The sequence below is a fragment of the Bufo bufo genome, chromosome 8, assembly GCF_905171765.1.
Source record: "Bufo bufo chromosome 8, aBufBuf1.1, whole genome shotgun sequence".
Taxonomy (NCBI): domain Eukaryota; kingdom Metazoa; phylum Chordata; class Amphibia; order Anura; family Bufonidae; genus Bufo; species Bufo bufo.
Genome location: NC_053396.1, coordinates 51,163,218 through 51,181,738, shown reverse-complemented (window position 1 = coordinate 51,181,738; position 18,521 = coordinate 51,163,218). Strand labels below are relative to the sequence as shown.

General features: G+C 41.9%; 1 protein-coding gene across 1 annotated transcript in view; it reads right to left on the bottom strand.

Annotated features, from left to right (window-relative positions):
• DRP2 (dystrophin related protein 2) overlaps window positions 1–18,521 on the bottom strand; it is a 406,196-nt gene that overhangs the window by 265,990 nt on the left and 121,685 nt on the right. The window contains exons 5-6 of the mRNA XM_040405377.1: window positions 11,019–11,287; window positions 10,785–10,931 (exon numbers count right to left, since the gene is read on the bottom strand). Coding sequence (XP_040261311.1) covers window positions 10,785–10,931; window positions 11,019–11,287 — 416 coding nt within the window. The remainder of the gene's footprint in view (window positions 1–10,784; window positions 10,932–11,018; window positions 11,288–18,521) is intronic.

The window sequence follows — 18,521 nt, the reverse complement described above, 5'->3', positions numbered from 1 at the left end:
TCACACTGCATGCCTGGATTAGGCTTCAGAGTGAGGGGGCGTGTCTCTAAGTAATCCAATCTGATTGGCTGGCAGGGAGCTGCTGGCTACAGCAAGTGTGTATGTGAAGTGAGGGAAAGCAGTTTTGGCCTCAGAGAACTGGCAGAGCAGCCATCTTGAGAAGTTCCTCATATTGTAAATGTTTAAACAGCCGTAACTAAGGGAAAAACTCAAGGAAAACAGTGGTATAAAGAAACCAATGATTGCTTTATGCATAATGCTGCTGCAGCAGTAACATATGCTAAATATTTTTTTTTTTTTTTATGAAAACATGATGATTACACTTTAAAGGCTTGGTCTGCTATCACAGCAATTTTTTCTTTCTCAAATTCATCTAAAGTGAAACGTGAAATGTAGATCTATGTGTTTCTATGGTAAATCCAAACAAACAATCGCGTGTAAATTGTAGAAATATATATTTATATATATATAAGGGGCGGTCACTGTGAAAGTCACTGTTAAAGGGGCGATCACTGTGAAAGTCACTGTTAAAGGGGCGATCACTGTGAAAGTCACTATTAAAGGGGTGGTCATTGTGAAAGTCACTGTTAAAGGGGCGGTCACTGTGAAAGTCACTGTTAAAGGGGTGGCCATTGTGAAAGTCACTGTTAAAGGGGCGGCCACTGTGAAAGTCACTGTTAAAGGGGCGGGCACTGTGAAAGTCACTGTTAAAGTGGCGGACACTGTGAAGGTCACTGTTAAAGTGGCGGACACTGTGAAGGTCCCTGTTAAAGCGGCGGCCACTATGAAGGTCACTGTTAAAGGGGTGGTCAATGCTAAAGGGGCGGTCACTGTTAAAGGGGTGGGCACTGTGAAGGTCACTGTTATAGGAACAGGCACTGTTAAAGGAGCGGGCACTGCAAAGGTCATTGTTGAAGGGGCGGGCACTGTGGAGGTCAATGTTAAAGAGGCGGACACTTTGGAGGTCATTGTTAAAGAGGCGGGTACTGTAGAGGTCACTGTTATGGGGGAAACTGTCAATATCTTTTTACGACACACGGAAACATAAAATGAAATAGATGAAATATACCCATGCATAGCCGGGTCCTTCTGCTAGTATATATATATATATATATATATATCTTATATATCTCTTATATATATAAAAATTTATTTCTTTCTGTCTGTCTAGACGTCTGTCTGTCTGGACATTCTTTATGTGCGACCAAACGACTGGACCGATCTTCACCAAATTTGGCACACAGGTACATCAGGTGTCCGGGAAGGTTTTAGACCGGGTCTCAGCTCTCTAGGACGTACCGTTCCTGAGATATTCCCAAAAAATGACCCACATTAGCCAATACAAGCCTGCAAGTCTTTCTCTTCAAATCCCAACTGCCATAAACACAGTTTTACTTTAGGTTTCCATAACAACCCAGCCATTTTTCTTTACTGCTTGAAGGGGCGGTCACTGTGGAGGTCACTGTTTTTAAAGGGGCGGGCACAGTGGAGGTCACTGTTATTAAATGGGCGGGCACTGTGGAGGTCACTGTTATTAAAAGGGCGGGCGCTATCAAGGTCCCTGTTAAAGGAGCGGTCACTGTGAAAGTCACTGTTAAAGGGGCGGTCACTGTGAAAGTCACTGTTAAAGGGGCGGTCACTGTAAAAGTCACTGTTAAAGGGGCGGTCACTGTTCAAGGGGCGGTCACTGTGAAAGTCACTGTTAAAGGGGCAGTCACTGTGAAAGTCACTTTTAACCCCTTAGGGATGCATGACGTACCGGTACGGCATGTCTCCCGAGTCCTTAAGGACCCATGACGTACCGGTACGTCATGTGTTGTTCCGATCACTGCCGCCCGGCTGTGATCGGAACAAGGTGCCTGCTCAAATCATTGAGCAGGCACCTCGGCTAAATGCGTGGGGGGGTCCCGTGACCCCCCCATGTCCGCGATCGCAACAAACCGGGTTTGTTGCGATTTCTGCAGTTTCTGATCCCCGCGGTCCCTCACCGCGGCGATCAGAAACTTTAGTGTGGCGAAAATATATATTTATTACCCCCTGCACCCCTGAATGATTTTAGCCCGGTGGGAGGTGCAGGGGGGGTTGCGGGCGGTGCGGGAGGCGGGCGGTGCGGCAGGCGGGATCGCGATCCCCCGCCCGCCTCCCATTGAATAATCGTTGGTGTACAGTGGGTATACCAGGGTGCCAGCACATTGCTGACACCCTGGTATAAACGGCTGACATCGGTAATGCGATGTCAGCTATTTAAAGAGGACCTTTCATCAGAATCAAGTATGTAAACTGAATATACAGACGTGTAGAGCGGCGAACAGGGATCCCCCTGCACTTACTATTATCCCCGGGCGCCGCTCCGTTTTGCAGTTATAGCCTCCGGTATAGTCATAGTTAGGCTCCACCCAGTGGAGCCCGCCGGCGTCTCTTTCTCCTATGCTGTAGCGCTGGCCAATCGCAGCGCTCAGCTCTTAGCCAGGCTATAAGCTGAGCGCTGCGATTGGCCAGCGCTACAGCATAGGAGAAAGAGACGCCGGCAGGCTCCACTGGGTGGAGCCTAACTATGACTTTACCGGAGGCTATAACCGCAGAACGGAGCGGCGCCCGGGGATAATAGTAAGTGCAGGGGGATCCCTGTTCGCCGCTCTACACGTCTGTATATTCAGTTTACATACTTGATTCTGATGAAAGGTCCTCTTTAACCCTTTCCATACAGCGGTCCATACGGACCGCTGTATGAAAAAGGTTAACAGCTCAGGGAGCTCCCTCCCTCTCCAATCGGGGGGCTGCTGTGCCTTTGCAGCCCCCCGATGAGAGAGGGAGAGAGCTCCCAGACAGCCCCCCGACAGACCCGTCCTCACCCTTCCCCGTCTGCGAAGTTGTGGCAGACGGGGAAGGTTTCCATGGCAACAGGACGCCTTCTCAGGCGTCTTGCTGTCCATGGTGCTGAACAGATCTGTGCTGAAGGCATAGATCTGTTCAGTGTAAGTAAAATACAGTGCAGTACCCTATATAGAGTACTTTACTGTATTATACAGACATCAGACCCACTGGACCTTCAAGAACCAAGTGGGTCTGGGTAAAAAAAAAGTAAAAAAAAGTGAAAAAAAGGTAAAAGTCAAAAAACACATTTATCACTGATTAAAAATGAAAAAAATAAAATTCCCTACACGTTTGGTATCGCCACGTCCGTAACGACCTGATCTATAAAACGGTCATGTTACTTTACCCGAACGGTGAACGCCATAAAAATAAAAAATAAAAAACTATGATGAAATTGAAATTTTGCCCACCTTACTTCCCAAAAAAAGGTAATAAAAGTGATCAAAAAAGTCGCATGTACGCCAAAATTGTAACAATCAAACCGTCATCTCATCCCGCAAAAAATGAGACCCTACTTAAGATAATCGCCCAAAAACTGAAAAAACTATGGCTCTTAGACTATGGAGACACTAAAACTTTTTTTTTGTTTTAAAAATTAAATCATTGGGTAAAACTTACATAAATTAAAAGAATTGTATACATAGGTATCACCGCGACAACCTGCTCTATGAAATTATCACATGATCTAACCTGTCAGATGAATGTTGTAAATAAAAAAATAAAAAACGGTGCCAAAAAAGCTATTTCTTGTTACCTTGCTGCACAAAAAGTGTAATATAGAGCAACCAAAAATCATATGTACCCTAAACTAGTACCAACAAAACTGCCACCCTATCCAGTAGTTTCTAAAATGGGGTCACTTTTATGGAGTTTCTACTCTAGGGGTGCATCAGGGGGGCTTCAAATGGGACAAGGTGTCAAAAAAACCAGTCCAGCAAAACCTGCCTTCCAAAAACCGTATGGCATTCCTTTCCTTCTGCACCCTGCCGTGTGACCGTACAGCATTTTACGATCACATATGGGGTGTTTCTGTAAACTACAGAATCAGGGCCATAAATAATGAGTTTTGTTTGGCTGTTAACCCTTGCTTTATAACTGGAAAAAAAATATTAAAATGGAAAATCTGCTCAAAAAGTGAAATTTTGAAATTGTATCTCTATTTTCCATTAAATCTTGTGCAACACCTAAAGGGTTAACAAAGTTTGTAAAATCAGTTTTGAATACCTTGAGGGGTGTAGTTTCTTAGATGGGCTCACTTTTATGGAGTTTCTACTCTAGGGGTGCATCAGGGGGGCTTCAAATAGGACATGGTGTCAAAAAAACAGTCCAGCAAAATCTGGCTTCCAAAAACCATACGGCGCACCTTTCCCTCTACGCCCTACTGTGTGCCCGTACAGTAGTTTACGGCCACATATGGGGTGTTTCTGTAAACGGCAGAGTCAGGGCAATAAAGATACAGTCTTGTTTGGCTGTTAACCCTTGCTTTGGGTTAAAATGGAAAATTAGGCAAAAAAAATTCATCCCCATTTGCCAATAGCTCTTGTGCAACACCTAAAGGGTTAACGAAATTTGTAAAATCAGTTTTGAATACCTTGAGGGGTGTAGTTTATAGAATGGGGTCATTTTTGGGAGGTTTCTATTATGTAAGCCTCGCAAAGTGACTTCAGACCTGTAGTGGTCCCTAAAAATTGGGTTTTTGTAAATTTCTGAAAAATTTCAAGATTTGCTTCTAAAATTCTAAGCCTTGTATCTCAGAACGGCCTGGATAAGTCAAAGAGTTTTAAAGTTATCAGCACTTAAAGTGACACTGGTCAGATTTGCAAAAAATGGCCAAGTACTTAAGGTGAAATAGGGCTGAGTCCTTAAGGGGTTAAAGGGGCAGGCACTGTGTAAGTCACTGTTAAAGGGGCGGGCACTGAGAAGGTCACTGTTAAAGGGACGGCCACTATGAAGATCACTGTTAAAGGGGTGGGTACTGTTAAAGGGGCGGGCACTGTGAAGGTTACTGTTAAAGGGGAGGGCACTGTGAAGGTTATTGCTAAAGGGGTGGCCACTGTGGAGATCAATGTTAAAGGGGCAGCCACTGTGGAAGTCAATTTTAAAGGGGTGGGCACTGTGTAGGTCATTGTTAAAGGGGCGGGTACAGAAGCGGTCACTGTTATGGGGGAAACTGTTGATATCTTTTTAAGAAATACGGAAACATAAAATAAAATAGATGAAATATACCCGTGCGAAGCTGGGTCCTTCTGCTAGTATATATACAGTACAGACCAAAAGTTTGGACACACCTTTTCATTCAAAGAGTTTTCTTTATTTTCATGACTATGAAAATTGTAGATTCACACTGAAGGCATCAAAACTATGAATTAACACATGTGGAATTATAAACATAAAAAACAAGTGTGAAACAACTGAAAATATGTCATATTCTAGGTTCTTCAAAGTAGCCACCTTTTGCTTTGATTACTGCTTTGCACACTCTTGGCATTCTCTTGATGAGCTTCAAGAGGTAGTCCCCTGAAATGGTTTTCACTTCACAGGTGTGCCCTGTCAGGTTTAATAAGTGGGATTTCTTGCCTTATAAATGGGGTTGGGACCATCAGTTGCGTTGAGGAGAAGTCAGGTGGATACACAGCTGATAGTCCTACTGAATAGACTGTTAGAATTTGTATTATGGCAAGAAAAAAGCAGCTAAGTAAAGAAAAACGAGTGGCCATCATTACTTTAAGAAATTAAGGTCAGTCAGTCAGCCGAAAAATTGGGAAAACTTTGAAAGTAAGGGCTATTTGACCATGAAGGAGAGTAATGGGGTGCTGCGCCAGATGACCTGGCCTCTACAGTCACCGGACCTGAACCCAATCGAGATGGTTTGGGGTGAGCTGGACCGCAGAGTTAAGGCAAAAGGGCCAACAAGTGCTAAGCATCTCTGGGAACTCCTTCAAAACTGTTGGAAGACCATTTCAGGGGACTACCTCTTGAAGCTCATCAAGAGAATGCCAAGAGTGTGCAAAGCAGTAATCAAAGCAAAAGGTGGCTACTTTAAAAAACCTAGAATATGACATATTTTCAGTTGTTTCACACTTGTTTGTTATGTATATAATTCCACATGTGTTAATTCATAGTTTTGATGCCTTCATAGTCATGAAAACAAAGAAAACTCTTTGAATGAGAAGGTGTGTCCAAACTTTTGGTCTGTACTGTATATAAAAATGAGTTTCTGTCTGTCTAGACGTCTGTCTGGACGTTCTTTATGCGCGACCAAATGACTGGACTGATCTTCACAAAATTTTGTACACAGGTACATCAGGTGTTCGGGAAGGTTTTAGACTGGGTCTCAGCTCTATAGGACTTACCGTTCATGAGATATTCCCAAAAAATGACCTGCATTAGCCAATAGAAGCCAGCAAGCCTTTCACTTAAATCCGAACTGCCATTTACACGGTCACATATCCCTTATTAGCCAATAGAAGCTTGCAGGTCCTACTCCAGGTTGCCATAACAACTGATCACAGAATTTAGCAGTCCGCAGGTCCTTAAATAATCAGTCATATGACGTATGACGGCACAACTACACTGCTACATGCATAGGGGCAATGGGCCAATATTAAACGTACGGCCGCTGTGGAGTTCACTGTTAAAGGGGCGGGCATGTGGAGGTCACTGTTAAAGGGGTGGTCAATGTGAAAGGGGCGGGCACTGTAGAGGTCACTGTTAAAGGGGCAGGTACTGTGGAGGTCACTGTTAAAGGGGCTGTCACTATTAAAGGGGCGGGCATTGTGGAGGTCACTGTTAAAGGGGCGGTCATTATGAAGGTCACTGTTAAAGGGGTGGTCAATGTTAAAGGGGCGGGCAGTGTGGAGGTCACTGATAAAGGGGCGGGCACTGTGGAGGTCACTGTTAAAGGGGCAGGCACTGCGGAGGCCACTGTTAAAGGGACGGGAACTGTGGAAGTCACTGTTAAAGGGGCGGGTACTGTGGAGGTCACTGTTAAAGGGGCGGCCACTAAGAAGGTCACTGTTAAAGAGGCGGGCACTGTGAAGGTCACTGTTAAAGGGGTGGTCAATGTTAAAGGGGCAGGCACTGTGGAGGTCACTGTTAAAGGGGCAGTCATTATTAGGGCCCCTGTTAAAGGGGTAGTCAATGTTAAAGGGGCAGGCACTGTGGAGGTCACTGATAAAGGGGCGGGCACTGTGGAGGTCACTGTTAAAGGGGCAGGCACTGCGGAGGCCACTGTTAAAGGGGTGGGAACTGTGGAAGTCACTGTTAAAAGGGGCGGCTACTGTGGAGGTCACTGTTAAAGGGGCGGCCACTATGAAGGTCACTGTTAAAGGGGCAGGCATTGTGGAGGTCACTGTTAAAGGGGCAGGCACTGTGAAGGTCACTGTTAAAGGGGCGGACACTGTGAAGGTCACTGTTAAGGGGGCGGCCACTATGAAGGTCACTGTTAAAGGGGTAGTCAATGTTAAAGGGGCGAGAACTGTGGAGGTCACTGTTAAAGGGGCAGGCACTGTGAAGGTCACTGTTAAAGGGGCGGACACTGTGAAGGTCACTGTTAAGGGGGCGGCCACTATGAAGGTCACTGTTAAAGGGGCGGTCAATGTTAAAGGGGCAGGCACTGTGGATGTCACTGTTAAAGGGTAGGGCACTGTGGAGGTCACTGTTAAAGGGGCAGGCACTGTGTAGGTCACTGTTAAAGATGCGGTCACTCTTAAAGGGGTGGGCACTGGGCGACCACTGTGGAGTTCCATGTTAAAGAGGTGGCCACTGTGTAGGTCACTGTTCAAGGGGTGGGCTCTGTGGAGATCAATGTTAAAGGGGCAGGCACTGTGGAGGTCATTGTTAAAGGGGTGGGTACTGTAGAGGTCACTGTTATGGGGGATACTGTTGATATCTTTTTAAGACACACGTAAACATGAAATGAAATTGATTAAATATACTCGTGCAAAGCCGGGTCCTTCTGCTAATATATATATATATAAATCAAAAAGAGGGCAGCACTCCAAGATAAAAAAGAAAAAAACTTTTATTCACCCAAGTGAAACTTTTTCTTCTTTGCACCCATTTGCTATTGCTTTTGTGTCTGTGCTGCCATTTTTCTTATATATATATATATATATATATATATATATATTGTGACATAGCAAGGGGTTTTGTAAGGCAGGTATTTTCCTCCCAACATGGGTGGTTGGGCTGATTTCCAGCCAGGTGAGATCAAATACAGGACCAGAGTTTAAGTGCCGATCCGGGTTTTGGCAGCACCTGGGTCTTAGTTTTGGGATCTGAAGCATTGTGCTGTGCTGGAAGATTGAGAGCCGCATGAGGGCTGCACACTGGGAAACAGGCCCCCTAAAGCCTGCTGTCGACTGCCAGGTAAAACGGCTATCAAGGTGATGTGTCTGTTCTTTGTACTTTTTCATTGTGTGAATTAACATGAAGACTGTAATGAGTTGTTTTTCTTTTGCCTTTTTGTGAATAAACACTGACATTTTGATTTACAAAATTGTCTTGCCTCTGTACTGCGTCCGCTTACCCTGCCTCCCAGAGCAAATCCTCACTATATTTAAGTATATATATATATATATATATATATATATACTGTACATATACATGCATTACTCAACATTAAAATTAAAACACCAAGAAGGACAAACCATAAGTTTGCGCAAATTGAAATAGTAGCTGTTGCTAAGATCTGCAAATGATCACATTTTCAAGGACCTAGCTCCAATCTGTGGCATGTGGGAGCAGCATAAATCCTAGTTTTTTTTAGTTACAATAAACCATAAAAATTAGATCAAGTTGTGTGGGATGCGATACCCCCTGTTCGTCGATGTGCCAGTTATGCCCACTTTTCACAAACCGAGGCAGATTCCTTGAACTTGGTTTATCACTCCAGCAGACTGCTATGCACGGAGGCCGCGATTTCAGTACTGTTAACGTTGCATGTTCTGGTGGTTGAGAGAACAACAACGAACTGGAATTACAGTAATAGGTGCACAGAGGAGAACCTCTGCATGGACAGATTGTCTGATTAGAAGAATGGCATGTAGTGATCCATTCTCTGCCACAAGTTCAATTGGACACCACATCCCAAGCCTAGGGTGGCAAACAGCGTCTACACAAAACATCAGATGTTTGCACAGCATTGGCTTACAAGCCACATGTCCAACTCCAGTAGTGTTCAAAAAATAGCAGTCCAACATCATTAACCTAATAAATGACTGTTTTTGAGGTGATATTTCTACATAGCAAATAATTTACTTGTAAGTGTAGTAGAGTAATAGCATGACCCAGTTTCAGCCAAGCTTAACTGTTGGATAGATTTTGGCTGTAACAGAAGGCAGTTTGTTTGCTAAAGGACTGAAGAGCAGTACAATAATGAGTGTCTGCATGAAACAGTGAAGCATGATAGATGTTCCATGCAAGCTTGGGGCTGCACTTCAGCAAATGGAGTTGGGGAATTGTTCAGAATAAATGTTGTCCTCAATGCTGACAAACATAGGGAGATACTGACTGACTCCAAATTTATTCTGCAGCAGGACAACTCCTATAATAGTGATGACCTTTCCTTAGGATAGGTCATCAATATCAGATCTGCGGGGGTCCGACACCTGGCAACCCTGCCGATGAGCAGTTTGAGGAGACGGAGCGTGCATTGTGCAGTATGCGGTCCCATAGACATACAGCAGCGGACAGGAAGAGTGAAGGGAGACGGCACATGCACACTGCGCACGCCGTCTTCTCATACAGCTGATCGGCGTGGGTGTCGGCCCCGAGCCGATCTGATATTGATGGCCTATTCTGAGGATAGGTCATCAATATTAAAAAGCCCGGACTATCCCTTTAAGAACTATCTTCAGCATAAAGAACAAGGAGTCCTGGAAGTGACTCCCAGTCTGTCTGGGATTATATGAAGAATTTGAAGGAGCAAGCCTATATCCACAGATCTGTGGTTGGTTCTCTAAGATGTTTGGAACAACCTCCCTGCCGAGTTCCTTCAAAAACTGCGTGCAAGTACACCTAGAAGAATTTATGCTGTTTTCAAGCAAAAGGGGGGTCACATCAAATATTGATTTGATTTTGAATTTTCTTTTGTTCATTTAATTTCCATTTTGTTAATTGATAAAAATTAACAAAATAAGCTATTACACTGTATATGTATACATATGTATATGTATAAAATCCCTAGCCTAATCCTATCCCTACAGTCACATAAGACCTATTCATATCTATTGTACCCCGGTTAGTGTTGACCGCACAGGCAAGTGACCTTTAAGTTTGTGTATGTACGTGGGCTGGTAAGTAAAGCATGGACAAGCGGCCCATTTCCCCGCATGTGACGCCTGTTTACATTTACAAGAAAAATACACTAGGCTGGGGTTTTGGATGCCAATCTTCAGACAAACTGAGCACCAATAGGAATATACTAAAGTGTTGCAACTACACAATACATAACATGGTTTTATATTTACTGTGCACTTGATTTTAGATAGCCTCTTAGTGAAAGCCTGGATCACTACTGGAGCTGATGTCCTTATAGTAATATTTCTGCTGTGTTTTGTTGTGCAGTAATGATAGGTAATAAATAGACTTGAGCGAATCGAGATTCAGATCATAGATTCATAAAATAAAACTTTGTTGTTAATGCTGTTTCCGTACAGCATTAAAATGTATAGGCCAAAGATGCGCGAGACTTCGGTGAAAGACTTCGGCATTCCTATCTGCGTATTTAAAAACATTTTAAAATAGGAATACAAAGTCAGCTTTGGTACCAAGGTACCAGTCAGTACCAAAGCCCACTTCGAATTCCTATTTAAGAAAATTTAAGGGCAATATTGTTGGCAGAGAACCCTGTTCTTTTTAAATACTGCTTAGGAGTTAGGTGTCAGATTTTAAAAAACTGCATGTACCTGTAGCTGTTTCCAACGGTTGTTGATTTGTTCAAGCTCACGTGCGTTTTCCATAGAGAGGTGTACATCACATAGGGCTAGCTGATGAGCAAGGTCATTTGCCATCTTGATTGTGTCTTTTATAGGAGTTACCTCTTCCTTAAAAAGCTAAACAATAAGTAAGATGTCATGCCATTCAATTTACTAATACTGCATATACTGTAATGGCACATCAATAGTACACACTTAACTTACCTTTGTAGCCTGGATGTGCTCGGGCAAGGAATCAATAAACAAGTCTCCAATTGCTTCCCAAGTAGTCTTCACGCTCTCCGCTTGACTCAGTGCATCTGTAGCTTCTTTCATGGAAACTCCTAAATCCCGAAGCTGCTCTAATGTTCTTTCCAGATGGCGATGCTGGTCTAAACTGCGAGCAGTCAACCTATCCCACAGTTCACTAGCCACACTTGCTTGTTTCCAAAGTAAGCGACTAAGACTTTGAGATCGGCTTCTGGGAGAGGCATCTGGAGAAGTTTTAAAAGAAATTAAAGCTTTAGTGATCAATTTTGTGATGAAAAAGCTGCTAAGAACAAAATGATCTCCTGAGACCTGTGCGATCTAAAAGTGAAAGAGATAACATTTGCACTTCAACCTTTTCATAAGTTGCTGATTTTGAGCACAATACAGAAGATTCACAGTCCGGTAAAAACTCACAGCATTATAATCAATTATGATGCTGCGAGTTCTGGTCAAATGAGCCACAGTCAGGTCCTGGAAAGGCAGCTGTCACATGGCAGGCTTTTTTTTCTTTTGTTTTTAATAGATGAAACATGTAGGGATTTTGAACTATTTTCATTCCTGTACTGGAGCATCAATTTCTATTTCCCCAGATGAGGTACATCTAGGGCTTGGAAAACAGGGACAAATTCTAGACTGGACTGCCCTTCCCAGAGCGATTACTCAGTATTAGGGCTCATTCACACAGCCGTGGTTTGATTACGCATCCGAGCCCCATTGAGGCTCGGGTGCGGACACATTCACTTCAATGGAGCCGCAAAAGATGCGGATAGCACTCCATGTGCTGTCCGTATCCGTTGCTCCGTTGCGTGGCTCCGCAAAAATCATAAGTCATGTCCTATACTTGTCCGTTTTGGGGACAAGAATAGGCATTTCTACAAAGGGCCATCCGTTCTGTTCCGCAAATTGCAGAAGGCACACGGTCATGTGAACAAGCCCTTAGTAGGTTTCTTAGGGCAAGAAAGCCTTGACAGGACATACTAGGGAGAGTATTTTCCACTCCAGCTCTACTATAATCAACAGTACATGGAAACTTTGGGTGGCAATAACACAGCCATACCTTGACAACTAAGGAATTACCAGCTGTGGTTTATGGGTCATTGAATATTGGGTTAACAGCTATCCTCTCTGCACTGGTAAGACTGTTTACTCATACTTTGATGTCCCCTTGGATTAGTTGTTCACCGGTGGCTTATGATTTCTTGTCATTAAACCATAACCATAAAAAACTATAAATAACAATAAATATTTCATTATAACCACAGATAAATAAATAAAAGCATCAATATAGCATTGTTCACAACAAATAAAATGTGCAAAAAGTGCAAGTGAAAGTGCAAAAGTGAAGTGAGACAAAAAACAACTAAGATAAAAAATTATCCCCTGAAAAAAAAATGTACTGACCTAATTTATACCAACATTAAATACACAAAATAAAAAAACTTATGATTAGGAATCTAATTATCTATACTCAAAGAATCAATAAAGATAAACACTTCAACATCATAATTTCTGCCATTGCAGCATCTCAATCAGTCAAGTTCAATTAGTGACACTGTTGAATTCATAATTCTCAAAGATATTATTTAAGGTAAATGTACTATGCTCATTTTGTATATATGTAAAATCTGATTCAATCTGGACCACAGATATTACCTAGAAAAAATCAAAATGAAACTAAAAAGATGCCACAAACACAATATTAGACAAAAGACAAGTAAATAAATAAGTACAAATACTATTTACCACCAATCCAAAAAACATCAAGTATAGGACACATACAAAAGAATGAAATAAACAATAAAAACAATCCCAAAGCTAAGCTAAGTGTCCTATATCTAACAACCCTTTCATCATGCTGTGATCCATTCTGTGACATGATCAAAGGGGACTACACTGGGTTTCCCAGTGACCCGATCGTATCTGGGGGAATGATGCACAGTCAGCCCTGAGGACCTATGAAAGACCCCAGAGCTGTCTGAGCAGTAATACTGATGTTAGGGCGTACTCATGTTGTCTTTACAGCAGCCTGTGTGAAATAAAGTTATAAAACAGCATTCCTATAATGGGATTTTAGAATTTTTTTTTATAATGCAATAAAAATATTTATGAATTTTTTAAAATCACAGACCACTCACCCTAAAAAATATTGCCATTACTTGGTGTTAAATATATTTTATCGTGTGCACATTAAATTAAAATTTAAAAATACACATTTTAGGTATCCACACATTCATAATATCCTGAAGATTTTAATTATCAGGTTATTTAGTGTGAAACATGAACGGCATAAAAATATAAAATGCCTAATCGCTTTTTCTTTATTTCCATAGCAAAAAAATGTAATAAATGACACCATAATTTATATGTACCACGAACAACACCAAAAAATAACAGTTATCCCACATAAAACAAGGCCTCAGACAGTCACGTGAGTTAAAATATAAGACAAGTTATGGCTGCTGTAATGCAGAGGGGCAAAAACATCTTCAATGCATCATATACCTTTCCACTACTTCCATTAAAATCAGTAATCATTCTTACAAAACATTTGCAGTAGCAGAGTTCTCCTCTCACTACATTTAGTTTGTTCAAATGCTCAATTAATGGCTGTAACCCCTCTCCTCGAATCTCTATTTTTGATCAACAGCTTATTTCATCAAAGCAAATTCAATGGGCTTGCAGGAATTGACCAACTGGGATGTTTCGTACCAAATGAGGAGATGAAAGAACTAGCATGCAACAGGCAAGTCACAGCTGTACTTTTCTGGAAGATGCCCGTTTGCAGAAAGCCATTCACCTCAGGGGCATAGCTATAAGGGAAGCGGCTGCTTTGGGGTCCACCCAAGAGAAGGACTAAAAGATTTTATTGTCAGGGTCAGAGTCAACTCAACAGCATCATACAATGACATTGTGAGGGACCGCCTGGTACCCCGACTGTGTACCTCTGTCAGAAAACAGATTCCCTTCCGCTGGAACCCGAATTCCAGTGACCTCAGCCCAAACTTGCCTAATAATTGGACAGAGTCAATATATGAGGACAGAACGCTAAACTCCTCAATCATCAGGCAACACCAATGCTAAAGAATAAATCAAGAACTGACTTTATTGAAGACCAACTTAGTATATATACAGTTCAGGAAGTCTAACAACATAACGCAATCAAACATGAACAGCGTGCAAACAGACATCCCCCCAGTGTCTTAATGAAAGAATAGGGAAAGAGGAGACACATGTGATGGGATTATCTCCTGAGTGTATCATAGGGTGATCTACTCCTCTACACCGGAGTCGGCTACTCCTAGAGTCAGCTATCTTAATCCCATCACTAACACAATAGAACAAAGGGACAAATAAACTAACACATTCATTAGGAGTCTCAGTGCAGAGTTAACCCTTTTTGTGTTGCGGGATTCACAAAAAAATAGGAAAGATGTGGCCTATAACTCCACACAAATCAGGGTTAATAGTTCCTTGTAACACCAAGAGGTCTGAGGGGGTCTTCATATTTCTGGGTCCATAGTCCGTAGGAAGGAGGCTAGCCCTCAGGCTTCTCCAGCAGCCCCAGTGACGGTTCAGTCAATCACAGACATGACAAACAATATATATCTGTAGGAAACGGACGGAACGTCTGCTGGGCCTCGTCTGAGAGAGCCAAAGGACTGGGAGTTGCACTGGAGGAGGGGGTTGGGAAGAAGTTGCTGAGGGGGGAGACCTGTCTCAAAAAATTTCTGTGAGGCCTTGTCATTTCTAGTTACGCCACTGATTCACACCCACCTGTATCTAAATGTCAGGGAAAATCAATAATTGTTTTAACCATCCTATAGTTGTTTGATGTACCAGTAATTCTAATTCAAATCCGTTATATGGAGATTATATATATAGTTATATATACATGGAGTTCCATGCCAGATCAGTAGGATATCATCAATAGAGTAACTCCAGTACTGATAGGATCAGTCAAAAAAATCCTCCTATCCCATAGCCCCTGGAACAAATTAGCATATGAGAGTGCCCCCCTGTAGGAAAAAGGAGGTTTTGAAAAAAAATATGTAATGGATGAACATTAACACCTCTATTATGAAGTAAAGTAGCTCCTTTTCTAAATTGCTGGACAGAAAGAGAAACGCACTGCCCACACACAATCCTGATAGAAGTGTACAGTGACTCAATGTCACAGATCACATGCCACATTTTTGGTTCCATCTGGACATTCCCCAACCTAAGAAAACATCAATGGTTTCCTTAATATTCAAAGGGTGTTCAATAAGTTATCAACCTGAATATGGAAACATTCTCTGAGAAAATTTAACTTACTACTTTTCAATGTAATCCCACTTGTCTTCAAACACTTATTCCACTTCGCCTCCAGTGATCAGATGCCCTCAGAATACAAGGAGACTTCTCGCTGTTGCAGAAACCCTGTTATTGCCTCTTTGACTGCATTATCATCAGGAAATTGTTGCCCATGCAGATATTTCTTCAGGTTCCGAAAGAGAAAGTAATCACTGGGAGCCAGGTCTGGACTGTAGGGTGGATGGTTAAGCTCCTTCAAGCCACATTCCCTAATAGCAGCTTGTAATTTGGGAGACTTGTGAGCTGGCGCATTGTCGTGAAGCAGCAACACACCTGCAGACAACTTCCCACTGCATTTCTCTTTGATTGCCTCACGTAATGCCTTCATTGTTAAAGTATAGGTGTATTAGCTAAATTACAGTCTATATGTGTATTTTACGAATATTCGTAATATTGCTCTAACTTCGTCTTTTAGAATATTCATAATATTCTAAAAGACGAAGTAATAGCAATATAACGAATATTCGTAAAATACACATATAGACTGTAATTTAGCTAATATAGTGCTATAGTAATTTTTTTTATAGTGTACATATTTTCCAAAACTGAAGTTCAAAAGAGGCAAAAAAAAATTGACAAAAAAAAATGTATAGCACTATATTAGCTAAATTACAGTTTATATGTGTATTTTACGAATATTCGTAATATTGTTCTAACTTCGTCTTTTAGAATATTCGTAATATTCTAAAAGACGAATTTATAGCTATACACTCACCTAAAGAATTATTAGGAACACCTGTTCTATTTCTCATTAATGCAATTATCTAGTCAACCAATCACATGGCAGTTGCTTCATTGCATTTAGGGGTGTGGTCCTGGTCAAGACAATCTCCTGAACTCCAAACTGAATGTCAGAATGGGAAAGAAAGGTGATTTAAGCAATTTTGAGCGTGGCATGGTTGTTGGTGCCAGACGGGCCGGTCTGAGTATTTCACAATCTGCTCAGTTACTGGGATTCTCACGCACAACCATTTCTAGGGTTTACAAAGAATGGTGTGAAAAGGGAAAAACATCCAGTATGCGGCAGTCCTGTGGGCAAAAATGCCTTGTGGATGCTAGAGGTCAGAGGAGAATGGGCCGACTGATTCAAGCTGATAGAAGAGCAACGTTGACTGAAATAACCACTCGTTACAACCGAGGTATGCAGCAAAGCATTTGTGAAGCCACAACACGCACAACCTTGAGGCGGATGGGCTACAACAGCAGAAGACCCCACCGGGTACCACTCATCTCCACTACAAATAGGAAAAAGAGGCTACAATTTGCACGAGCTCACCAAAATTGGACTGTTGAAGACTGGAAAAATGTTGCCTGGTCTGATGAGTCTCGATTTCTGTTGAGACATTCAAATGGTAGAGTCCGAATTTGGTGTAAACAGAATGAGAACATGTATCCATCCTCTCATGGCTACTTCCAGCAGGATAATGCACCATGTCACAAAGCTCGAATCATTTCAAATTGGTTTCTTGAACATGACAATGAGTTCACTGTACTAAAATGGCCCCCACAGTCACCAGATCTCAACCCAATAGAGCATCTTTGGGATGTAGTGGAACGGGAGCTTCGTGCCCTGGATGTGCATCCCTCAAATCTCCATCAACTGCAAGATGCTATCCTATCAATATGGGCCAACATTTCTAAAGAATGCTATCAGCACCTTGTTGAATCAATGCCACGTAGAATTAAGGCAGTTCTGAAGGCAAAAGGGGGTTAGTATGGTGTTCCTAATAATTCTTTAGGTGAGTGTATATAGAATATTCGTAAAATACACATATTAGCCTAGCCATAGTCATAGGAACGTTGCCTTATACTGTCAAAAGAAAAATCGCAATACGCGAATAATAAAATCGTATATTATTCGCGATAAATAGAATAATGACGAATATTCGATTTCGACGAATATAAGACGAATATTCAATCGAATATTCGCGAAATATCGCAAAATCGAATATGGCACCTCCCGCTCATCACTAATGGGGACTAGTTGTTTGCCAGCATGAGATCGTGATTAGACAGCACGATCTGCCACTGACAAACAATGATTTTTAAGCCAGTTTAAAAATCTGGATTGCCCGCTGAACGAAGAGTAATCTGCGGCAGTATTACACTGCCAGATCATCGCTAACTATGAACGCCCGTTACCAATGATCTGGCAGTCAATCGGGCAGTGTAATACAGACTTTACACAGGTTCAGGAATCAGAAGATCCTCCATCTGGTGTTTGGTACAAATACCCATCTCAACACCATGTTGTAACAAATCCTCCATGTAGGCTCTTTTAGCACTCATTGTTCAGTAGTTGCATGAACTTTTCTCATTCATTGGCCAAATGACCACATTAACCCCTATATCAGATGGTTTTATGACAAAAACCTTTATATCCACTAATTTTGTAAAAGCCAGACATTAGATAGATTGTCAATGCCAGTTGTCCCAGAGATCTTACCCATTTCAAATGTTTAATATCGCAAACATATCAGCCTAAAGGTGGACATTTTTTAGAGTTGGGTGAAAGTTGTTTCAAAAACTGACCTGCAGGCATTTCTTGCTGTTCATCCAACACATCTTGTACTGTCTGTAAATGCCTCCCTCTCACATGCAGTTATAAAATTCTCACTCTCTTTTGTATAATAAAATTATTTAAAAAAGGTTTGTTTTTTGTTACAAAAATATGTAAGTTTTTTATCACTGAAAAATAATCAATATTACTAACCTTACTAACCAGTTAGATAATCCTAGGTTAATATTTATAATTACCTTAAAGGGGTTCTCCGCGCTCTCCTATGTTGATGACCTATTCTCAGGATATAGAAAAATGTGAAAAGTAAAGTGAATGTGTGAACAGGGTCAAATAAATGACTCCCATACTTACTATTAAGCGGGGTAGAAGCTCAGCGCATATAATTGATCAAAAATATGATCTACCAGATGTCAAGGTGGCTTCTCATCAGATGGGACAACAATGCAACAATGTAGCTTGGTAGCTTGCACCTGCAATTATCTCTGGAGGTACTGTTCCTTTTTTTTTTATTATATGTATGTATGGTAGAGGAGTAGGCATCCTCTGTGGAACTTAGCACTTCCCGCCCACCCCCTGGTGCTTTC